The sequence below is a fragment of the Vipera ursinii genome (assembly GCF_947247035.1).
Source record: "Vipera ursinii genome assembly, chromosome: 2".
NCBI lineage: Eukaryota > Metazoa > Chordata > Lepidosauria > Squamata > Viperidae > Vipera > Vipera ursinii.
This window is the reverse complement of record NC_139513.1, coordinates 196,045,591-196,071,335: the sequence shown is the minus strand read 5'-3', so window position 1 is coordinate 196,071,335 and position 25,745 is coordinate 196,045,591. Positions and strand designations below refer to the sequence as shown.

The 25,745-nt window shown below is 41.8% G+C and overlaps 1 protein-coding gene across 1 annotated transcript in view; it reads right to left on the bottom strand.

The window, feature by feature from the left end:
- LOC310636048 (stimulated by retinoic acid gene 6 protein-like) overlaps positions 1–25,495 on the bottom strand; it is a gene marked incomplete at its 5' end in the record, with an annotated part of 31,035 nt that extends 5,540 nt beyond the window's left edge. The window contains 12 exons of the mRNA XM_083355507.1: positions 1,517–1,598; positions 1,727–1,802; positions 2,921–3,059; positions 3,831–3,942; positions 9,526–9,596; positions 11,327–11,455; positions 12,564–12,609; positions 20,524–20,644; positions 21,694–21,827; positions 22,898–22,998; positions 23,089–23,173; positions 25,467–25,495. Coding sequence (XP_083211633.1) covers positions 1,517–1,598; positions 1,727–1,802; positions 2,921–3,059; positions 3,831–3,942; positions 9,526–9,596; positions 11,327–11,455; positions 12,564–12,609; positions 20,524–20,644; positions 21,694–21,827; positions 22,898–22,998; positions 23,089–23,173; positions 25,467–25,495 — 1,125 coding nt within the window. The remainder of the gene's footprint in view (positions 1–1,516; positions 1,599–1,726; positions 1,803–2,920; positions 3,060–3,830; positions 3,943–9,525; positions 9,597–11,326; positions 11,456–12,563; positions 12,610–20,523; positions 20,645–21,693; positions 21,828–22,897; positions 22,999–23,088; positions 23,174–25,466) is intronic.
- Between the last annotated feature and the right edge of the window lie 250 nt (positions 25,496–25,745).

Genomic DNA, 25,745 nt, shown 5'->3' with positions numbered 1-25,745 from the left:
AGAATCACAATGTGCTTTTTAAATACCACATATAATGTAAAAAAAAAAAGAACAAAGATACCACCCCTTTCTGAAAACTTACTGAAATTATCTGTTTTTCCTTTCCTATCATAGAAATGCATAAACACAAAGAACATATGATCAAGTATGCCTTTCATTCAGAGCTTTATTGACAAAACTATTTACCAGTTAAAAACTGATACATAAATTCTGATAACTTCCAAACCTGGAACCCCATGTGCTTACTGAGAATTGGCAAGGAATAAATTAAACATCCATTTGTAGCAAATAAGTATAATTACTTCAGGATGGCATTAGTTTAGGGCTGCAAAATCCAGACCACTATTAAATGTCATCAGAGATGCTTCCATTTAAAGGTTGTCCAGATTTCGTTGTTCTGGGTAGCACTTGTGCAAACTTCACTGTGCCATTACTCTTAAGAATAGCATGTATTTATACAGAATAGTTCAAGCTACAGTAGTAGACATTCAGCGAGAGGAAGTCTTTCAATACAGAGAAGGCAGAAGTCCAACAGCTGTATCTACTGGAAATGTATTTGGATGGATTATGGAACTGTTGAACTTCTGCAGTGGTGGAATTCAAATATGTGAACAACCAGTTCTGTGCGTAAATGCCACTTCCAGTGGTCCATTCTGGGCCTGGGAGGCCTCCCCCAGTCCTCTGAGGCCCAGAACAGACTTCCGGAAGCGGCATCCACACATTCCTGGTGAGCTGCTCTGGGGCTGGGAGGCCTTCTCTGGGCCTCCCAGGCCCAGAAAGAACTTCCTGAAGCAGCATCCATGCACTTCCGGCAGTCCATTCTGGGCCTTGCAAAAAGGGCTAGGGCTTCAGCCAGTTCACTGAAGTCAACAAAAGAATTGCTACTGATTCTGCTGAACCGCTGTGAACCGGCTAAATCCCACCACTGAACTTCTGCCTGTATAATTTCTGTAGTAGGAAAAATCTAGGGGAAGCAGTCTTGTGCATACACAATACACATAATTTTTCAGGCAGATTTATATTAAGTGATTGGAGAAAGTTGCTATCGAGTGATGGGATTGGACACATTCCTACCCAGTCCAAATTTTATTTGACACAGTGATGCAACCTGTGGATGCCAATGACCATGACTTTTAAACACACGATTGTAAGTGAAACTCAGCAAATTCTTAAGACTTTATGATGGGTAGATATTTAGCATTTATTTCCAATCTCTTTGTCCTTTGAAGGTCAACAGTGGAATAGATTTTACTCTCACCTTAAAATGCAAGCTATTCTTGGTTATTGTGAAATCTGTATATGAGCCTGATGATTAGAAGAATGCTGCCATTATCCTCCAACACAAAGTGAAACTAGCAAGACCAAATACAAAAACTGCACAAGAGGATTAGTTTATTAAGTGTGGGTGGGAGGGTGTTTGATAGAATTCTGACTGAAAGGCCACAAAAAAGATTTTGCTTAAAAATCAGTTGGATATGAAGAAGTTAACCAGGATTAAACAAAACTAAGAACTCACCGCGCTTTGTAAAGATGAAACTTTGCTAAGTAGTGTGGGAAGGAATTCCTTCTGTCCTGCCCGTAGCCTCTTGATATGTTTTCTAGAAAACAAAGGCATTTATGCACATTTTTGAGGTAGAATTTCAGAACTCCTTTAAACCATATGTTTTAACAGAACAGAAGATGAGCAGTAGAGGATCACAAACTCAGAAAGAAGATCAAGGCTCACCTGTAGCAGGCAAGGATGTGGAACATGTAGCTGACACTGGTGAGACAAGCGGAGCCAACAGTGAAGATCCACACACCTATTGAGAAGCAATTTTGGTGATTTAGTCTGTCCACAATCCCCACAATCAGCTGCCATTCATGTTTCCATACTCAGCCACCACAAGCATGGACAAAAATGATAAACTTTAGAGTGATTTACAGTATTTTATCCTTCTCCTGTTACATCTCAGCTGTTTTTCAATTCAGACGTTAAACTGATGTACAAATGAAAAGGCAACCATTATGGACAATACCTATGTTTCCTTAACAGTATTATGTCTTCTTAGCTCTCTACATGGGGCTGCCTTTGAGGACCACTCAGAGGCTTCAACTGGTGCAGAATGCAGCCACGCGAGTTGTGATGGGAGTTTCCCAATACTCCCGTGTAACACCTCTTCTCCGCGAGCTGCATTGGCTTCCGGTTGCCCTCCGAGTGAGATTCAAGGTGCTGGTGGTGACCTATAAAGCCCTAAATGGCTTGGGTCCGGATTATCTGAGGGAGCATCTGCTGCCGGCATTCACTTCCCATCGTCCTGTGCGCTCCCACAGGGAGAGCCTTCTTAGGGTACCGCCGGTGAAGGATTGCCAGCGGGTGACTCCCAGAGAGAGGGCCTTCTCTGTGGGTGCGCCTGCCCTTTGGAACCAACTTCCAATGGAACTTAGGACTGCCTCCGACTTCCGCTCATTCCGCCGGGACCTGAAAACTTGGCTCTTTGAGCTGTTGGGCCTAGATTGAGGGGTTTTAATTGGGTTTTAATTGGGTTTTAATTTTTAAACTTTGGGCTTTTAATTAATTGTTTTACATTTTTTTTTAACTTTTGTATGGTATGATTTTAATTGCCCTGTAAACCGCCCTGAGTCCTACAGGAATAGGGCAGTATATAAGTTGAAAAAATAAATAAATAATAAATAATTTTATATCCCCTTTAACAAATCATTTTGTTTTATTAAACTTTAAAGACCTCTCAGTTAACATTTTGTTTAAAAACATCACCTTTAAAAACTGTGACCATTGCATTTTTTTTTCCAAATTTGAACATGAAATCCATAAAGCAAGGCTCAAAAAGCCATCACCAATATTCATTCTGTCGCCAATATTTGCATCTGTGATAAACCCAAGATTTAGTTTAAAAGTCTCATGTCCTCATGACTATACCTTCCGTGACTTCAATGAATTCTTTTAAGGGTTGGATATCTGATACATTTCTGGAAGCTGGAGGCATCTCATAATTTGATAACAGAATTACCAGTGTGCATGAAACCAGCTTGTAAACATAATACTCCAACACAGCAAACTGGAAGAGAAAGAGAGAAGCAGTAATTCGGTGATTGTAAAGGTGTGAGAGAAAGACCTTGAGAAATGGGCAAAAAAAAAATGCTGTGTAGGGAACAGACCTAAGAGAAGGCATAGCCCACAGCTGCATAATGGACAGAGGAAGAAGCTGACAAGGGATTCCCCCTCCCCAGCTTCTGTAGAAGAAAGCGAATCAAGAATCAGTAGCCATCAGTAGCTAATACCTCTGAAGATAACAAAAACAAACCTTTTATAGAACTCTTTCTTATGATATTAAGAGTATAATATTAAGGCCAGTGCTATAGAGCAGGACTGTTGAGAACTTAACCTTATGTCTTTTCATAAACAGATATAACAAAACATAATTCATGTACCCTCAGCTGTTTCATTAAGTGGGGCTGCTCCTGCAAAGCAGACTGTTTCTTCACAATTTGAGTAGAAAGATGTTATACAGAAAAATGGAGATTAGGACTTTACATGAACATTTCTATACTTTTGTTTGTGAGGCACAAGAAGGATGACTGCAACAACACTATTTCAATATTGTCTTAAGTTGTCACAATTTGAAATACATTATTTTTTTTGTGCCCAGTATACAGAAGACGGACGTAGCTCTACAAATAAGATTCTATAATCCAATGTCTATTTTTGGATTACAAATAGCAGTTGATACTCAGAATGCCTTGAGTTTAAAATTAGTGAAATAAGATTGGAAACCCCCATGATTTCCTAGTTCAACATGTTTTGCATGACCCACAATTCTTTGGCTTACCATGTAAAGGCAAATGATGGCTAACACAGTTGTACTGATCATTCGGCTGGGAAACTGAAAATAAGGATCCCATTCATAGATTTTTTGCTGGATCCAAGATTTCTGAGGCTTCCTGTTTTTAAGGAAGACAATATGGACAGTTTTGAGGAGACAGATAACAAGAAAAAGACGTTAAATCTTCCTTGCCATCATTCACTTTTTGTCTTCTTTCACCTTAATCAAAACACAGCCTTCTTCTATATCACATGCCTTTATCCACTTTTATATAACCCTAATACTGAGCTTCTGTATTAGATTGACTGTCAGTCACTTCAAACTATTTTTTCTTTCTAGGGCAAGGTTTCCCAACCATGGCAACTTTAAGACATGTGGACTTCAACTCCCAGAATTCCCCAACCAGCTGGGGAATTCTGGAAGTTGAAGTCCATATGTCTTAAAGTTGCCAAGGTTGGGAAACCCTGTTCTAAGAAATGGCAAAGATGCTGCCATTCAGGGAACACAGTAACGGCAAGGGAACTTAATTGAGACTAATCAAGATACCCTAATGAATTACCAATTCCCAGGCCTGGATTAGCCTTTGAAGAAGAGAAGCACTAAGATCGGGCCCGCAAAATTGTTTCATGTGGCCCGCAAAGCCATCCTGGAAACAGTGAGGGAACGGCCCCCACTGCCATGGCCCCGGTCCAGGCTGGCTGGGAGCCAACGTACAATTTCATGGTGGCCATCTATACTGAAACACATTCACTCCTGCCCAGGCCCCCATAGGCACCCTTGATACGAACGATGTAGAGCTGGCCATGCCCACCCAGTAGGCCACACCCACTCCAGCCACGCTCACCCAGTAGGCTGTGCCCACCCTGGCCACACACACACCCCCAGGGCAACCGCAATGCTGATGCGGCCCTCAATGAAATTGAGTTTCACACCCCTGCACTAAGGGGAATGGGCACCACAGTTTCCCCCCCTCACCATCATGCCCTTAACTGTCAGAATCCATTTATATTTCATTCCTAACTCCCTCTCTGTGCAAACCCAAATCTCACTCCCCCTTACTGGATTCTGCCCTTCCCAAGGAGGAAAGAGAAGACAGGGATGTTAGTTGCCTGCAATTAGTGCAGGTTCGCATCCCACCAGGCTCAAGGTTGACTCAGCCTTCCATCCTTCTGAGAGGTAGGTAAAATGAGGACCCAGATTGTTGGGGGCAATAAGCTGACTTTGTAATAATGCCACTTGGGGGTGTGTGAAAGCCCTAATAAGCAGGCATATACGTAGAATGAAGGCTACTGCTAAGTTTGTAAGCTGCCCTGAGTCTTCGGAGAAGGGCGGGATATAAATGGAATTAAAATAAAATAAAAAAATAAAATAAAAATAGTTGCCCCATCTCTTTCCCTTAGATGTAATGTTTGTTTATTCAGCCTGCCTGGTGGCCATCACAAAAGACCGATGGAAGAAACCCTCTCCCTCTGAACTACAAAGAACAAAGGGGGCAGGGAGAATTCTGGCTCTTGCGATGAAAGGAAACCCTCTCCCTATCTGATTTACGAACAAACAAGAAAGGTGGTGGTGGGAATTCTGGTTTGTATCTCTGGATGGAATGTGAAGGGGAGGAAGTAATAATGTTGCAAATGTACTGGTGGTTCTCCTTTTTCTCACGAGGGGTTTGACACCTGAGACGTGACTCATCCGGGACTGACCAAATGGACTGAGGGGTGGGGTTATTACTCAGGGACACTTTAAAAGTATCGATCTGTGAAACAGCTTCAGATCCTGTCTATTATATCCTCTGTCAACTACATTTTAGTAAAAATTCCTGCTTGGACAATCTTGTCTCCAAGAGTTTTTCTTTCCTAAGATGTGGATTGGAGTGGGTTCTGACATTAGACAGGATCTGCATTAAGAGTCAACCTGGAAGGAAGAACCTTACAGGGGGACTTTGCAAAAAATACATTGTCTAAGGACGAGGCAAGGAAGGAGGAAAGCCCCATGGAAAGGGAACTTTTCCCCAACCGAAACCCCATCAACTAACGGAAGCTGAAGCGTCATATTCCTCCGGGGAAGAGGTGGTGGAGACGCACAACTGCAAACCACGGTGGTCGATGGGCGTTGGAAGGAAAAGCGAGTGGGAAAAGGCATTGAGGAAAGTGACCCTGAGGAGGGGCGGCCACCAACTCGAATGGAAGCAACAGATGGAGAGCTCCCTGCACGTCAGTGAAGAGGATGGGAACTATGCACCACATGCAGAGTGGATCCTAGAGAAAGCTATTGATCTGATGAAGAAAACCCTTAGCTCGCTAAGAGAGGAGAAACCCGAAAACCGCAGCTGCAGCAGTGCCTGGGGCCGCAGCTGGAGAGACAGTGGGGGGGATCCGGAACCTGCAACATCGGGGCTGTCTGTTGAACTGCCCAAAGTGCAGACACTGATCCATTCAAAGACTACTACCCCTGGAAGCAAAATTCAGGGGGGAGCCACCACGCTTGGGGTTTTTCCTCACTCAAGTCCTCAGTTATTTGGAAGAATATGGACGGGACATCCATATTCTTCAACTGGTTCATGTCATCCTTGAGGAGGCAGTTTGAGAACCCTTTGGCTGATCATAAGGCCCGGGAGAGAATCAAAACGGTGAGGCAGGGCAGACGACCAGTGGCTGAATATACCCAAGAATTCCGAGCCATTGCCAATAAGCTGAACTGGCTGGAAGACATCCTCCTCAGCCATTTCAAAGACAGGCTAAACTACAACCTATATGATGATTGCCTGCCTCGAGGAGACCCACACCACCTCGATGACTGGTATGTCCTGGCAGAGGAGGTGGAGATAGACTTACTGAAAAGGCACCGCCGGGGGAAACCATGGGACTGCCCGCCACCCGAGCAAGCACGCGAGCCAGCGAAACCACTGACTACGGCTAAGAAATCAACAGGCTGTTTCAAATGCAGGAGAGATGGCCACCACGCCACAGAATGCCACTCAAAAGTCCCTCAGAGCAAATCAGAGGCATCACCCTCCAGGAGACCATGGAAGTCCCAAGGCAACCCAAAAGAACCTGCCACGAGGGGGACAGAGGCTGTAAAGTCCCCAACCCCTGCCAAGGACTGGGAGGGGATTCCGGCCTACACCGCAGGGGTGGTGGACACTTTGGAAGACAGCTCAGAGGCAGAAACCTTGGTAAGTGGATCCATTCCACCCATCCTGAAGACAGTGACTATATTAGCTTCCTCCATGCCCGAAACCATCAAAGTAAAAGCCCTAATAGACTGGCTGCACCTGTTGCCTCATCAGCCCGACACTGGTGGAAAATTTGGGCATTCCGGTGAGGAGACTAAAACAACCAATCTCTTTTGGCCAGCTAGATGGGTCCATAGCAAGGGGGGGTACCAGCTACCCTAGCCACCTTACCAGTCCACCTGTCCCTGGGGACCCATGAGGAAGACATAAGGTTTGTAGTGACCTCAGGCATGGAATGCCCAATGATTTTAGGAGTGGAATGGCTGAAGAAATGGAACCCCTGGGTAAATTGGAGGACAGCAGAACCCAACTTCCCAGAGGGGGAGCATAGGAGCTTAAAACCCCAAAGCCCCCACCCCACCCCAAAGAGAGGAGATAGCATCAGTGGGGGAAGAGAAGGGGTTACCATAAATACTGGAGGAATACAGGGAGCTTGCTGAAGTTTTCAGTGAGGAACGGGCAGATGAGCTCCCCCCTCACCAGCCCACAGACTGTGCTATAGAATTCAAACCTGGGGAAAAACTCCCAAAGCCCAGGATGTACGCCATGAACTCCAAAGAAACGGCGGAGTTGGAAAGATTCATAAATTCATAACCTAGAAAGGGGATTTATTGAGGCTGCCAAACCCAAAGTGGCCGCCCCGGTCCTGTTCAGGGAAAAGGAGGACGGCACTCTTTGTTTGTGCATGGATTATAGGGCCCTTAACACAATTAGTGAATGTAATCTGTATCCCCTACCCCTAATGAAGGATATGCTATCCCACCTATCGAAAGGAAGGATTTTTACCAAACTAGACCTGAGAGAAGCATACTACCACATTAGGATTAAGGAAGGGGACGAATGGAAGACTGTGTTCAATTGCCCAATGGGTTGCAATCAGTCCAAAGTCCTGACATTTGGACTGCAAGGGGCCCCCGCAGTTTTTATGCAATTAATTAATGAAGTACTAAGAGAGCACCTATATAAGGGGCTCCTGGTTTACCTAGATGACTTCCTTATCTTCACTGAGACCAAAGAGGAACATATTAACCTAGTCAGAGCAGTTCTGAAAAAATTGCGGGCCGCCCACCTATATGCAAAATTATCGAAATGTGAATTTCACCAGGAAAGAATAGACTACCTGGGATATTGCATATCCCCACAGGGTACTGAAATGGACCCCAAGAAAGTCAGGGCAGTGTTAGAATGGGCACACACACCCCCACACAAGGAAGCAATTGCAAAGTTTCCTGGGGTTTGCAAACTTCTACCGCCAATTCATCCCTTCGTTTGCCCAAATAGCCCTGCCACTCACAAACGTGTTGAAACGAAGGGGGGGGGTCCCCAGTGAAACCCAGACAGCCCCTGAAGTGGACAATGGAATGTCAAGCAGAATTTGAGAGGTTAAAGAGGATTTTTTTCTGCCGAGCCTGTACTGAAACACCCAGATCCCAATAAACCTTTTGTAATACAGGCAGACGCGAGTGATGTGGCGGTGAGAGCTGTATTATTCTTTCACTGCCACACACAATTTTACTCATATTTTTTGTCTCTCTCCCTAACTGCCCTATTCAACTTTACTCAAGATAGTTTTTAAAAAAAGGTTTTCTTTAACATGATGAGTAATTAAAGTTTAAAAATTTGAATCTTAATAACTTGTGGTTTGAGCAATGAAAGGTCCTGAGGGCAGCATTATTGCACTAAGACTAGGGCATCGTTTGCCCTTAATCTCATCCTGCCAATCACTTTCAGAACTAGATATTAAGGGCACTATTGAGCTAGTTATTTGTGACTAATATTTTCACACAACGTCAGTATGTGCCAAATGAAAGCAATGACAATTATTTCTCAGAGTCTTTCCCCATATCAATGGATCTGCCATTGCCTGAGATTATTTGCTGTCAGCCCTTCAAGGTAGACCAGATAATTACAGGTAGTCAGGTACAGGTAGTACTGTTCAGCTCTCACAAAAATGACTTACAGCCAGTCCTCGCACTTGCGACCATTGCAGCTTCCCCACAGTCAATGTAATCAAAATTGAGGTGCTGGTGTGTATTTACAATGATTGCAGCATGCCAGAGTCACGCGATCGCCATTAGCAACCTTCCCAGCCAGCTTCCCACAAGCCAAGTCAATGGGAGGAAGCTGGATTCGCTTCGCAATCACATGATTCATATAAACTGTAGTGATTCACTAAACAGCCATGGGCAAAATGGTCATAAAATTAAGTGCAACTCACTTAACAACCCCCTGGCTTGGCAATGGAAATTCTGGCCAGAAATGTGGTTGTAAGCCAAGAACTATCTGTAACATAATCTGGCTAGACTGAATGCTCTTCCCCACTCCCTCCCTTCATCTTCATGGGAGCTAGGAAGGGGTTCCCCAGAAAACAAAATTCGGATTACTGAGAGAACTGTCCCTAAAAATTAAGAATACATGGTATATATGACATCCTAACAAATGCTCCTCAAACAAAGCGAGCATCCTCACTGCAGTGGAGGTTTCCTCAACAATTGTTGGATGTATTGGGCATGATGGGTCTCCAGTAAAGTAGGGTTGTCCTGCAGGGAACAAAAAATATTTATTGTTTTAGGGCCTACACCTTTCAATGGCCAGAAATGGTTAGAAATAAGGAACAGGGGAGTGTCACGCTAGAAGTGGCTGATGGACCAGGAAAAAAAAATCCCCTTCCCCACCCACGCAGCCTGCATCATACTTCATCCCTCCCCATCTTTAATTACAATCTGTGTTTTTATTATTTTTGTTATTAGAATTATCTACTTTATGGTTTTTGTTGTTTTTAATGTTGTAAGCAGTCCAGAGCGGTGAGATGGATGGCAAATAAATTTAATAAATGAATAAACAGAAGAACAAATAGGAGTGATCTCCTCGATAACTGACCAGTTGGAGAGAACACAACCTAGAATCAAGAATGTTTTGTGGAGTCAGGGAGCTAGGTTAATGTGTGTGTGTGTGTGTGTGTGTGTGTGTGTGTGTGTGTCCATCCATTCTATAGAATTGTGCTTCTCTTTTTGATATTTTTATATCTAGGAGAATGTAAAACATTTTCAAGACTTTGTAAAAGCTATCTGCCATCACTTTTCCAGAAAATGGGTATAGAATTAGAGGAATGTCCAATATTTAATTCAACTTTAGGGTGAATATAAAAGTGTGTCATTTATCCAAAGTATTTTGAAAGTATCTTGAAAATATCTTCCCTTCCACAACATATTTGTGTATACAGGTGAGAGATGGAAGCAATGATGGACGCTACTGCCTGCAATGTCACCAACTACAGGAGATGTGGGGAACTATGGCTCTTTTTTGACTTGTGGACTTCAACTCCCAGAATTCCTGAGCCAGAATTCTGGCATTTGAAGTCCACAAATCATAAAAGAACCATAGTTCCCCACCCCTGAAATACAGCCTCCCATTTCTCCTGGAATGGTTTGGCAAGAAAATAAAGGCAGAGAAGGTCGCAAATGGTGACCAGGTGACCACAGGGGTGCTCTGATGGCCAGAACTTTGAGGATCAGTCATAAGTACCACTTGTTCAGCGCTATCATAAATTTGAGCATAACAACGAGCAATTTGTAAGGACTACTTGTCAACTTTCACATATTATGTACAAAGGAAACCCAAATCTTAAAATATTGGATTAAAGAAATGTTGTGGCTGTTGATAAGATCTTCTTTTCTCAGAATTAGGTGGATTAACTGGAAATAAGTCAAGAAGATCCCCTAAAATAGGGGTGGATGTTTAGGTAAAGGTAAAGGTTCCCCCGCACATGCGTGCTAGTCGTTTCCGACTCTAGGGGCCGGTGCTCATCTCCGTTTCAAAGCCGAAGAGCCAGCGCTTGTCCGAGGACGTCTCCGTGGTCATGTGGCCGGCATGACTAGACGCCAAAGGCGCACGGAACGCTGTTACCTTCCCACCGTAGTGGTCCCTATTTTTCTACTTGCATTTTTACGTGCTTTCGAACTGCTAGGTTGGCAGAAGCTGGGACGAGTAACAGGCGCTCACTCTGTTACGCGGCACTCGGGATTCGACCCGCCAAACTGCCGACCTTCTGATCGACAAGCTCAGCGTCCTAACCCACTGAGCCACCGCGTCCCTTGTTTATGGCCCTCCAAATCCTGTTGAGTTCTAATGTCTAACAGCTTCAGTTATTGGAGGTGTTGGACATTAGACTGGGCATTGTGAGAATATTGGGCAACATCTGGAGGGCACAGTACACCTGCAAAGGGACCCATGGAGTGCAAAGGGGAAGAAATACTCCGTGAATACTCACCGTCGGAAGGCCTGTCTGGAAGCGGGCCCATGACGCTTTTATCAACATGTGGGTGAATTTCCCTAGCAGAAAAAGCTGGCAGAACAAGGAAGGCCAATAGAAAATAACCTTCTCATAATATCCTAAAATCTGTGCAGAGAAAAATAGGATCAAGCTGTTATCTGCTGGTCCTACAATGAACCATTGCTATGCCAGACAGTCTCCTCATGATTAGCCCTTCAGCCACAGGATCACAATATGTTGCCATCTGCAAAATCTGCCCACATCTCTCTTCCTTCTGAGCCTCAGCATTAACACTTTGAATGTTCAGTTGGGCTGCGGGCTCTGATTCAATCCAGAGCTCAGTTGAATGGCTGGCTTTCTGCCCTCACTTTGTCTGCCAGCAAATCCATAAGTGGCTTTGCAGCTGACAACTTGAAACATGTCTCAGACATGCTGGCTTGGTGAAAAAGGCTTTCCCTGTTGTTGGTGTTAGCTGGAAACACTACAAAGCACCCTTGAGATTCTCTTTACATTCCTTGTCCAGGCTGCATCTGGAGCTACACAAGCAGCATCTTAAAAGTGACATGACAGCACTCGCTCACATCTCCCTCTTTTTTTCCCATAAAGGAAGGACCCAGCATGATGAGAAACAACTGAAGAAAAGCAAGTGGGCAGGAGACATTAAATTACCAGAAGTGTTAAAGAGGCACCTCTGAGCATTGAACTTGCTCTTCTTTCAAGCCACCTTTGTTCCATGTTTATTTCATATGCCATCTTTGCTCCTGAAGCTCAAAATGCCATAAAGAATGCTTCTCTTTTGAACTGAATTAAACTGAATTGAGGAAAATTCATCTTGGGTTTTCTCAAGAATACAATAATGGAAGTAGACATTTTGTTTCCTGAGCCTCTTTAATCTTTCCTCTTAGGTTGGTTATCTTTCAGTTACAGCTCCCATTGAAGAAAAGGAAGACAATATAGTTATTGCTCATGTCAGTTTTGTGGCTGATAGGAATTGTAAACTAATGTACATGGAAAATGAAGGCAGCTGACTTATAAGATGTCTAGGATGAGCATTCATAAGTGTTTCACAATTATATTACCACAATGCTAAATGGTGATAGACACACAGGCAAGGGTGTGGGTGGGTGGGTGTGGGTGAGAGAGAGAATGAGAGAGAGGTGAGAGAGACAGAGACAGAGAGACAGAGAGAAAGAGATCCACATTTTGCACTGTTATTAAATAGGTACATACTAACTTTTCCGTGTGGGCACTTTCCAATGTGCACAGCCATAGTTACAAACCTGCCAGAACAAACAAAGAACTTCAGTTATGAAGTATAGCTTAGAAAATCAAAGTCCTGAAATTAAATCTAATCATATGTGTTTCATCAGAATCTTATGTAGCCATAGAAACTGACCAGTACCAATCATGGGATAAGATTAAGAATTAATCAGCTTCTCAGAATAGAACATTCAGACCTTTTTTGTAACCTTTTAGTTACTGAGGGGGTAGCAGGAGTAAGAAACAAAGTATTAGGCTTTGCCATATCTACGGTGCAACCCATGATCTATCAGTAAAATTGGAGGAAATTCATACTCCTCAGATCCACGTACTTACATCACAGAAATACAGAAAAATGCAGGATACCTAATTTCAGCAGTGCAATCCATGATCTTTGATTTGCTTTGATTTTTGTAGCATTTCACCTAAACATCAGAGGGATCCATGAGGCCCCAGCTCTCTGTTGTGACAGTAGTATCCTCCATTACCAAAAAGCAATTGGTGGGAGAGTTAACACGGGGGAAACAAAATCATCAGAGTTCTATAATATCTTAATATATACAACCAATACAGACATACACATATACATACACAGATGAATAGGTCATATAGAAAAAATATAACTAGTATATGGTATTTGAAAATACACTATGATAATAATTGTATATATAAAAACTACTGTATTCAAATTGAGCTTGAGCTTTGCTGACTTTGTGTATATATTCCTATAGTTTTCTTGGCAATATTTAACTGGAAGTGGTTGACCACTGGTTTGTTCTAGGACAGGGGTCCCCAAACCCTGGTCCATGGACTGGCACCAGTCCATGGCAAACAAGTGAAGCCCCATCTGCGGGATGCAGGCAGCACATGAAACCACAGCCTTTCCAAACCATGGGAAAACCTCTTTGCACGGAACTGGTCCCTGGTGCCCAAAAGGGTTGGGAGGGGTCGCTGGTCTAGGATGTTATTTGCAGCCTCTAATCCTGATATTTCCTGGACATTTCCTATCCTTGTATTAACCAGGCCTAAACTTACTTAGTTTTTCAAAGTTAGCCAAGTTCTAGCTAGAGGAATCTTCCAAGCTGGGCTTATATTTTGTATATTCATACTGTATAATAGTCATCACACCACTTGCTATTCTTCAATGTGCAGGAAAAAAATAAACAATAGAGGAAAGATATATGAGAAACTGCTTAATACACCTCCCCATATCCTTCTCACCTTGTAAATCTTGTTTTCATTGTATCCACGCCCTGATTCATATACTGCCTTTTGTACTTTAAACTTCCCCATTAGCTTCATCCAGGCATGTTTTTATTTTCAACTCATTCATTCTTTTTTCACACATTTGAATGATCCTCATCCATTTCCTCTATGTGACTAAACCACCTCAATCATTTATTGCGTCAGTCACTTATTTTTGTACTCACTACGTATTTATTCAGCATTCTTCATTCATGATTCTATCTTTCCTTTATACACACACCACCTGAGTACGTATTCCCACTGTATACAATTTTAGGTTTTTCTTAATATATCCAACTCTCACTTCTATATATAAAATTTGCAGAAGTATGTCCTTAAACATGGTCATTGTCTGGCTGAATCTTGTGAGATTTTGTAAAAGAAAATGCTGTAAAAATAAATAAATAAGTTTTCATTTCTTTCACACAAGCAACACCCCATAAACTATGCACTACTTTTCTACTATTGTTTGCACATCTTACATTTTTTCTGTTTCCCCATTTTGATAAACAGACTATTAAGATATACAGAGTAAAATCTCTTTTTTAATTTATGTATAACAGTATTCTGTATTTTGCCTGTCAGATGCAATCAGCAAAAAAATAGTTCAATCCACACTCCTTGTTTCATTATACAATGCGTCTAACTTTTACTGCAAATCTCCTGGGTTCTGAATCATGAGTGTGACATTGTTCAAATCCAAAAATGCATGCACAGCCACATCCATAATCAACACATATCTAGCTTCCCCAGTGAGGTATTCTGCTCGAAGTAACCCATACATGATTTATCTTTCCATTTTTTCACAAAATGTTTCATGATTCAAGCCTATTCGCTTTAATATATGCCTTCTTTATATCAACTAATATACCATAAATTTTCTTATTTATTCTCAAGGACATGCTGAAAACCAAAAACTGAACTGTGCAGCCTTGATCAACTTAAAGCAATTCTATGACTCTCAAACATTGCTTAGTTTTATCCTTTATAGCTTTGCTATGAAAATTCTGCCAAAACTTACATTAATGCTCCTATAATTTTTGTTTTCACATTTTCTAGCATTCTCTTTGTAGAAGGAATTAATGAGAGGATTTTTCCAATTGTCGGGCACGGATGTACAGTCACCAAAAATAGCCTTTCTGTTAAAGTGAGAGTAAAGTCTATTCCAGTTCTGACCTGTTCTTCAAAAGATAAAGGGATTGGAAACTAAATGCTTAATATCCATGCATCATAAAGTGTAAAGAATTTGCTGAGCCTCATTTGCTATTTTACGTGTTGAGAAGTTACAGTAATTTGCATCCACCATTAGCACTACCCTGTCAGATGAAATTTTATTTAATTCCAATATTAGATGGGTGGAGAATTATCCAAGCAGATAATCCCCAATCACTTGATACCAACCACCCATCATCACTTAATAGAGATGCCACTCCTCAGAAATGATCTATAATGCATCTGTACAACACATAATGCTTCCGGAGATTTTATTCACTAAACTAATTGTGCAGGCGGAAATCCAATAATCCCACAATCCATCCATGGTCACCTGCAACAAATAATTGAGGGATCTCTGCCTTCTATATTTTGATGTTATTCCCATCATTCGTAACATTTCCTGTAATTCTACCTTAAATTATACACCTTATACCACACCGCTATGCTTAAGCCAGTGAAGTTAGTAAACTAGCAGATCTGGGCTGCAAAAATCTAGACTGCAACTAGATGGAAGCAAAGTATTAAGAATTTACTCCATCTCTGCTGCCTTCTAACAACACCCAAATTTCTGTGCTTCAGGCCTGATAACCCTGTTTTATAAATGTCACAGTAATTTGAACAAATTTATAATCCGAGCATGTCTAATCAGTCTGATTTTTTCCTATTATTATTTTAATGCCATATCATAGTCTATGTAGCAATAAATGAACCAAAGAGTGGCATAACAATTTCCATGCTCCAAAATTGATTTTCCTTTATTTCTACTGTAGTTGCATTGCAAAGAGATGCTCTTTCTAGTCTACTGTACTATTAAAGTGAACAAAGTCTAATAACCTGGCTTCTGCTACATCTTAATCAATTTAAAACTATGTTTACTTTCTTCTAATTGGTTGCTCTATGCTTTTTAACTGGAAAAGAAATTCCTTTATTTCTGCCTTGCAAGGAGAAAACATTCATGGACGAACATACACCTGAAAGATATCCCCTCTTACTAAAGAGAAAGTTCATTTCTCTGAACCTGAGAACACCTTATACTAAAAGTCTCAGAGTTATTGGTAGGCTGATTTAGGATTGTATTTATTTGAACTACTCAGAAATTGGACTCAGCATCCAATTTCCTGAGGGGGGGAGTTTTCTTAAGAGTCAATCCTCACACCAGTCTATTCCAAGGCAATGCAAAGTATGACAATTCTTAATACTAGTATAACATAATATATATTTTTAAATTAAAAAAAAACAGATCGAAAAGACCAAAACATCTCCTCACTAGCAATCAATACCCAGATGAGCAGAGATTAACATCAAGATTAACATGAGACGAACAATCAAGAAGCAAACAATACCCCAAGCAAGAACTGTCAAAGAAGCTAACAGTAAACAACAGGCCAATCAAGGACATGACAACACCAAAATGAGAGCAAACCTCACTCCTTACTAGCACTGATGATGTTGCCTAGTTTGGTAATGAAACATATGCAAGAAAACAACCAACTTCAGAGAGCACCAAGGACTCATAGTTCAACACTGAGCTACGAACATTCTCTACTAAAAAGCAGATCATCCCAGCATTACGAATGTATTCTGTAATCTATTTATCATTATGAAATTTACTTTGCTTTCAATGTACATAAAAAGTAATATCTCTTTTGATGTGAGCTTGACTCCTAGTGATTTCTTGCCACCAAGAGAGAATCTTGTTTTCTATTCTTGGGAGAAGTGGGACTTTCACTCATCACCCCATCTCCTCTACAGCTGTGATGTTTCCTATCAGTCTCCTATCCAGTATTTTTTAAAAAAAAAAAATAATAATAATTTTATTAAAGCTTACAACTGCAATAGTTAAAAACTAATACAAACTAAAAAAAGGGATGAAAAATAGAAAAGAGTAAAAAATGCAAAGAAAAAGACAAAATTGTAGAGACGGGCTACAAGAATGACATGGAAAAAAAAAGATGTCTCCTTGGACATGCAAAAGAAAAGCGATGCTATGGAAACTCTCTGCTCCTCAGAGCATCTCTCCAAGAATGTTGCTCAGCAACTAATTATAACTGCATCTCCCAATGAAAGGGAAATAAAGCATTATATTAATCACATGCTGCAATGCAAAAGAGTTTGGTATTTCCCTTCGAGGAAGGAAGCCCGCAGGGTAATGAATCAGTGGCTGGACGAAGAAATCCAAGAAACTGATGCAAGTCAAATAAGCAAGTCCTGCTCCTAAAACATAACCAGAGGGAGAATTCCTACAAATATGCTCTGCCAACATCTTTTTGTTGTTGTTGTTGTTGTTGTGTTCTCATGGTGCTTCCTTGCCTTCATCTCACGGCTCATGAATGAGTAAGGTTAAGGTCTCCTGAGGTAATTCTCCCTATTTCATCACCACTCATGGCAACCTCAAGGGATAGGAAACGTCTTATTCTTCACCATCAAGCATTAACAGAGAGCCGCACCTTGGTTGTTTCAGGCTGGTGTGGTCATCTGTATTCGCCAGTTAGCTGTTGTCTTTCTACACAGCTGAGCCCAGTAAGGTCTGAAACAGTAGCAAAAACATTTGGATGGCTGCTATGGACAAGCATTGCATGGCTTTATCTGTATCACCTTCAGGTTTCAAAAAAAGGACATTGCATTACCTGTTCAATGAATGCTATTGGATTCATGGCACACACACAAACACACACACATATCTTTTTCAGCGGTTGGTCAAGTTTTCACAAGACTGATAGAGAGGACTTTAATTAGGAGCAATTCAGATCTATATGCTGGGAGATTAAACGTGCATAAGGTTCATATGACTGAAATGAGGAGGACCTACGTAATATAAAAAGTACAGGTAAATTTATTTTATTTTACAGTATTTTTTATTTATGTTATTTATTTGCATCTGCTTTTATTATTTTTACAAATAACTCACGACAGCAAACATATCCAACCCACGTTCTTCCTCCTATTTTCCACACAACAACCCTGTATGGTGGGTTGGCTAAGAGAAAGTGGTTGACTCAAGGTCACCCGGCTGACTCTCGTGCCTAAGCTGGGACTACAACTCACAGTATCCTATGACCTATTTGATAACCAAGACAATACTGGGGCTCACAGTATAGTAACTGTGACCATTCATTATAACTGCTAATTGTTATGCCGCATTTTATTGTGGTGATTTTCTTCTGACTTTCTATCTGCCTAACTGTCCATCCATTCATCCATTTATCCCCTTCCCCACCCCACCCCACTGAACCCCTGTCCAGGAAACACCACCAGATTCCTCCTGCTTTCAAACAGACTGACATCTGTCCATCAAGCTGCCAAACTGGCTTTCCTCCTGTTTCCTCTGTTACCATCCCCTCTCTCTGGACAGTACAAATGCCCAGAAGGTCCCACAGAGTCCTGGCCTTTCACTGAGTCCAGCTGGTGCCTACAGTAGTGTGATTTACAGCCACTCGTTTCATTTCAACTGTCCACATCGCTGTGGCTGCATACAGAACACTGTTTGGGAAAGTACTGTGAATCTCACTTGGATTTCCCCTACAGTCCCCATCTTCTTTTTCTTTTCTTCTTCTTCTTTTTTACAGGTTTTTCTTTTCTTTTTTTTGTCAGTTGGCCTCAGTCTGGAAAAATTCTTGACTTTTTGGTACAGATTTCAACCTTTTGGAATAAAACTGATTTTAAAATTGGAGCAGCTACAGCCTAATGCTGGGAAAGATCGAGGGCAATAGAAGAAGGGGACGACAGAGAATGAGGTGGCTGGATGGAGCCACTGAAGCAGTAGGCGTGAGCCTAAATGGACTCCAGCAGATGGTAGAGGACAGGACGGCCTGGAGGAACGTTGTCCATAGGGTCGCGATGGGTCGGACACGACTTTGCAACTAACAACAACAACAACAGATAACTTTAAACTGTTTCCTCTGGGAGCTGAGGATAAGACAAGGCATGATGTATCACAAAAATTTGGAACCGAACTAGATAAACTAGCTAACGAGTAACAAAACATTTAGTGTGACACTCATTGTTTTCTGGGTGTTTATTGGTTTATGAAGAAATAGGAGATTGCTGCTGGATCTTGTTCTGTACCAACCTGCTACCGGCCCTGCAGAAAAGGCAGGGACAACCCCTCCACAAACGGCAAGAGGCTGGAATTACGCCTGCCAAATTTATGGCAACAAAAACAAACAAGACACGAACCAAGAAACAGGAGCTTAAAGAAACATGAACCATCCGAGCGGTTGCCTTCAGCAAACCAGCCCTCCCAGACATTCCCCTTATATAGTTCAGGGCGTGGCTTCTCTCTGCCTCCTTCCGAGAAGCCCCATTGCCTTCCTCTGTTTACTCCTAATTGACTGCCTCCTGCGTCGGGCGTCCTTGAACAGGGCCAGCTGTGGGTCATCTTCATCCACACTGTCAGGCTCACACAGCTGGGTCTCCGTGGTGACCAAGTGGGAGGGGCCTGGCTGAGGGCTCTCATCAGCAAGATCTTCAACCCCCTCAGCAAGGTCTTCAACACCCCCCCCTCCTCCTCTGAGTCGTCTGACCCAACTGCCGAACCCACAGGCTGACCCTGAATCACAACAGATCTAAAGTTCCTCAGAGATAACAAGAGAAGGTGGCAGGTCTGCCTTGACTTGTGGACAAGGAGAAAGCTTGCAGGAGCTTCCAGTTGCTTGATCTCTGTCAGGAAAATATGTGAAGCTAGGGCTATGCACAGAGCTGCCTCGGTAATAAGCTGTCACACTCCCACACGTACTCAACGGATCTGTGATTCTCCGTTTTACTCAATTGCCTGCAGTCACACAAGACACTGAATTACGAACAAACTGTATGGGCTTGTCTTGTGAAAAACACAGCGAAGCACAAGCTTGCCAGTTGCATTTCAGCCTAGCTTATTGTACGATCTGTGCCGCAGAGCTACTTCCTTGGATGGGGATTTCGCTGTCTTATTTGTTCAGGGATTTTTCTCCCAGGTTCTGAAAAGGATCAGACAATCCACTTCTCTAAACATTCATTCAGAATTATTTTCCGTATTTCTCAAATGTTACACTGCCTCATTCTCAGTGCTCAGCCTTCCTCTTGTCTCTTGTCCTCTAGTATCTGTGAAGCATTTAAAATGATTTTTTTTAGCTGCAACGTTCAGCAGATGGATATCTGCCCGGTGTGACAATATAGGGACAGAACAAACTATGGCAATCTGGTGTTAGCTGTGGTGTGTTTTCAAAAGCAAATGAGCCATTTTAAAAAGAAATGGTGGAAACCTACCGGCATTGTTCATGACTAACAACTTGAATTTGAAAAGAAACTGGGATAGCCTTATATGATAAAGCTGGCTAGTAGATCTGAACAGTAATGAAAACCCTTAACTCTTTGAACATATTCTCTTCCTGGGAATATGTGAGTTGCGGGCAGACATTTTGTCAGATTCTCTCACAACCTTCTTTCTGGTGCTCATCGTTTTATGCACAGTCAAGCCAATTTCTCAGGATGCTCACCAAGCTGCTGTGTAAAGGAATCCAAGTGTGGCCCCCGTGATCTGCATGTGTGTTGAAAGGCAAGCAAAGAACGGATAGGAGGAAAGGCCCACTTCTGTGGCACCAATCAGAATAGCAATGGCTGTAAAAAAGATAGAAAATGGATGATGAAATCCCCATAATGGGAAGATAATGTGCAGGCATAAATGCACTAAGGTCCAGTCTTAGGAAGACCCATAGCTCAATAATAAAATGTGGGCTTTTGCTATAGAAGGTAGGAAACTCATTTCCTGGTGGTGGCACTGATGGTTGTCACAGCTAAACTGGATGGCAAACTCCAGAATTCATAGCCAAAATGGCTGCACTCTCAACAAATCTGCAGGGACCAGGTTGGTTTAACTCAGACCCAATTTAGAAGCACCGACCCATCTAAGCATTACAGGTAGTCCTTGGCTTATGACCACAGTTGAGCCCAACATTTCTGTTGCTAAACAAGACAGGGTGAGTTGTGTCCCAGTGAGTGAGTTTATGACCCTTTTTCCACAGTTGTTAAACCAGTCACTGTGATTGTTAAGTGAATCATGTTAAGTTGGGGACTGATATGTATTTAGTCTGAAGTCCAGAGTTTGAAGTATCTGCTTTTCTTCATTATTAAGGATATTTCTAGTACCAGAATTAAAAAATACACTGGCACAACTGAGTGCTTAAATTGGGTGTAAAGTTTCTAGTTCTAGCTAGAATTTTCTAGCTGCCTGGAGTCACTTTTCAAAGTGAGATGCATAGTATATAAATTTAATAATTAATAGTTCAAGAGTATTGAACTGGGAGAAGTTTGCCAGCTGTCCTCTTACTGAATTGCAAATATTCAGCAAATGCATTTAAACAAGAATATTGCTTAAATGGATCCCCACAAGTAATGCAGAATAAATTGATGAATCAGGAGAAAAGATGAATGTGACAAGAGAAAACTGAGAAGTTAACTGTGCCTTATGACACATTTACATGTAGCCTCAAGTTAACCAAGCCGTGCTATATCTTTTATGTTGGAGAGAGAATTTCCACATTTTGGCTGTTTCTTCACTTTACTCCCAACCCCTTTTTATAAATTACACCACAGACGTGAAGGCTGATCAGGATGTGAAGGGAAGTGATTTAGGCTGTAGGCTGAAATGTTCTAACAGGATCTTTTACCTTTAATCCATTGTGGCAGCACTCGCAGAGGGTAATAACCATCTGCAAACAGTATCATGACTTTGTTAGCTGTAGCTCCAAAGGCAAAACCCATTGCCCATCGACTGCTGCATGTTTCCATTAAATCTAAGGGTCTGTGGGGAAAAAAGATATTACAATTGCATGTTTAAATTATAAGAAAGAAGTTTTCAACTAAGTGTAGGAAGAATGTCTACATGGAGTTAAGTATTTGACAGTAGAACAAGCTACGGTAATAGGCAAGGGGACTCTCTTTTTCCAGATAGCTACTAATTTTAGATATCTCTACCATCTACTTAGGGACGCGGTGGCTCAGTGGGTTAGGACGCTGAGCTTGTCAATCAGAAGGTCGGCAGTTTGGCGGGTCAAATCCCAAGTGCCGCATAACAGAGTGAACGCCTGTTACTTGTCCCAGCTTCTGCCAACCCAGCAGTTTGAAAGCACGTAAAAATGCAAGTAGAAACATAGGGTCCACTATGATGGGAAGGTAACAGCCTTCCGTGCGCCTTTGGCGTCTAGTCATGCCGGCCACATGACCACGGAGACGTCCTCGGACAAGCGCTGGCTCTTCGGCTTTGAAACGGAGATGAGCATCGGCCCCTAGAGTCGGAAACGACTAGCACACATGTGCGGGGGAACCTTTACCTTTACCTTTAGCATCTACTTGAATAGACTTGTTGACCTCAGTGGGGATTGATTGATTGACCTATGTCTGTATATTTTCTATTCCTTGTGATTCTAAGTAGCTTTATGTTCCAATCCAGCAAGGCAGCTCCTCTTATATTCTTTTAACTCAGAATTAGAAATTGTCTATAGTCTTAAAGGCTTTCCGAGTTTCTACTCTCTAGCCTGAAATATGCTATAATTATGCAGCTACCGAAGCAAATGAGAAACAAGATCATAAGAGAAAGAATTGGCATAGAACCAATCTTACATTACATACAGAAGCAGCAAATAAAGTGGTCTGCTCACCTGGAGAGGATACTGTAGGATTCTATATCATACAAGGGACATACAAAAAGAGGAGAAGATCAAAGAACATGAGGCGGACTCAGAACAAGATGGAGAGACACTATAACAACATCAATTAACAGTGGTTGAGACCATCAAAAGAACAAGAGCCACCCGAAGTGGTAAAGGAGGAAGTAAAGAAGAAGATTGAAACAAAATAATTCTGCACACTTACACAACAACCCCGCATCTCCTGTTGAGGAGATGGAATTTTTCATCAATTACATTTCTCCTGGCTCTTTTTTCAAGACAAGACAGCACCACAATTATGGCAATCTACAAAAGAAGGAAAGAAAATCCCTGGGTCCCGAGGATACAAGGAATGTTGCTCACAATCATGGTTAAGTTATTTATAGTTTTACTTACTGATGGAAGAAGTGAATAATGCAAAACAGGCTCCAGGTCTACTAGACTTGTACAGGTTTCATTATAGGTTTCATTTAGGGACCGACTGCACAGAATACACAAATGCAAACAACATATTTAATTGAAAGCTACATACTGTATATTAAATAAATAGTTTCTGATGGGAAAAAAATGGAGAATGGCTTTGTGGGGACAAATAAAGAAATGCAATTCTGTGTGCATCCAAGTTTTCTTGACTCAGAATCTGTATTGCCAAATCAGGGGAAACCACCGAAGCACAATACAGCGGGTACTTTGTATACAGAAAAGTTCAGCTTTTATATCTGGCATCACCTGGTAGGGCTAGAAAAACCCCTCATTGCAAAACTCTGTACTTGTAAATGCCAGTGGGATTGCAGTCTAGAAAATATACCTTCTACAGGTAGTCCTCAACTTTCAACCATTCATTTAGTGACTGCTCAAAATTATACTGGCACTGAAAAAAGTGACTTATGTCTGTTTTTCACATGCAGCATCCTTATGGTCACATGATCAAAATTCAGCCGCTTGGCAACTGGCATGTATTTAAGGTGATTGCCGTGTCCTAGGGACATGTGATCATCTTTTGCAACTTCCTTAATGGGGAAATCATATTCACTTAACAACCATGTTACTAACTTAAATTCTTCTTCTTCTTCTTGTGCCATATCCGTAATCGGACATTGGCGATCATGTTGGTGATCCTGTTTTTATCAGCCACCGCACGAAAATGTGCTGCTGAGTTTTGTCCAAACCAGTCCCTTAGATTTTGAAGCCATGATGTTCTTCTTCTGCCTGGACCTAGCTTAACTGCAGTGATTCATTTAACAACAGTGGCAAGGTTAGGTCATAAAATGGGGCAAGGTAGGTCATAAAATGGGGCAAAACTCACATAACTGTCTTGCTTAACAATGGAAATTTTGGACTCAACTGTGAACATAAGTTGAGGACTATCTGTATCCTAATCTATGCAGTATTCCAAGTTTCTGAACATGAAAAACAGAAAAAAAACCATTGGATAACAGTTCTGTACCTTCCTAGCTACTTTTTCTTTCCTCTCTCCTGGGGAGTCAGAGTATCATGAGGAAGTAATTCTCCTTTGCTCTACAAGAACTATCCTACAAATGGGTTAACCTGAACTCAAGAGGACACCCTTTTAAGCTAAGCAGGGGGTTGAACACAGACTTGGTCCAACATTGTCTCATCAACGATACTTAGAGGAAATAGGCTGGCACTTTTCATTCAGTCTAAAGCCACAAACATGACAATGTGTCCCTCCCATTTCCCGTAAGGAAGTCAACCATTATCTATAACTAAATCTTCCTTTAGCATTAATGATAAAACATCATCCACCATCACATTTAAGGACAATACATTACTTAGTGGGTACAACTCAGGTCCTGTCCTCCAACAGAGTAAGGAAACCCCAAGATGGTCTCTAGAAAGGCATCCACCACTACATCTCATTTACCCATCCCAAGTTTTGCCCTGAGGCAACCATCTCACTTTGACCAGAGTTGATCTGAATGCTCAAACTGGTTCATCCTCCCATTCATTACTGAAGCTCCTAACGTCAGGTCTTCACCAACAAAGCACAGCAGGATGGGAACAAATTTCTTCTGTATGACAACACTTGCACTCTACTTAGGGTGCCATGTCAAAATTGAACAAGAGAGATAAATTGCAATCAAACATGAACAAAATATGTTTGGTGAGGAAGGGATCAAGTAGAGATGGTGTATGCAGGGCAAAGAGTGATGGGATTTGCCGTAGTAAGTACAAGGTCATAAATTACAGAAGAGGATTAGGAAGTTTTCCATTCCTGTATTGTTCAGATGTGCTAAACTTTTTGAAATTGAAAATAAATGCGCTATGCTTTTTAACTGAAAATAAAGTATTACTATGGGAATATCATGCCAAAGCTACAATACCCTACAAATAATATGTCAAGCAATTTAGAATACAGTCACTCCCTTCCATCTCTGGCAGACACCCTACACTAGATGCCACCAGCAAACTAGTGCCTCCTAAGTCATGGAAGTGATGGAGAAAGATTGCAGAGAGTAATTGGTGCTTAAAACTCCCCTTAGCTATCTAGTCTGCTTCAGCTCTAGGGTTCAAGTCAAATAGTTCCTCTGCAATTGGCCAGATGCATCTGCCAATGCTCCCCTAGGCTTATTTCAAGGGAAGGTAAGCTGCAAAAGAAAATAAGTGGTTGGGTGGAGAATTAAGCACCCCCTCTAATTTTCTGATATGATAATCCCTGAAAAATGCCTTCCTTTCCCACCCCACCCCCACCCCCACCTAGCATTGTGAGTTCAGCAAATCTCATGGGTGTCTCTCTTGTGCTGAAAACTTACCAGGTTTCCAGGGAGGGTATTATGGCCATGCTGAGAAGAGCTGTAGGTGTTAGATGTATGCAATTCTATAGGCAACTCCAGGAAACAATATGGTATTTCTGTCTTCTTCATTTCATGTTCTTTTCTTAAGCGTTCTGATGATCTGAGATTGCAGAGGTAATTCCAAGGCTGTTTCTAATTCCAACCGACCTAGCTACTCATAAAGCAAACATTTGGTTAAATATTTGCCTGTCATAAGAGCACAATGAGGAAGCTAACCAAATGGAAGAGTCTCCCAGT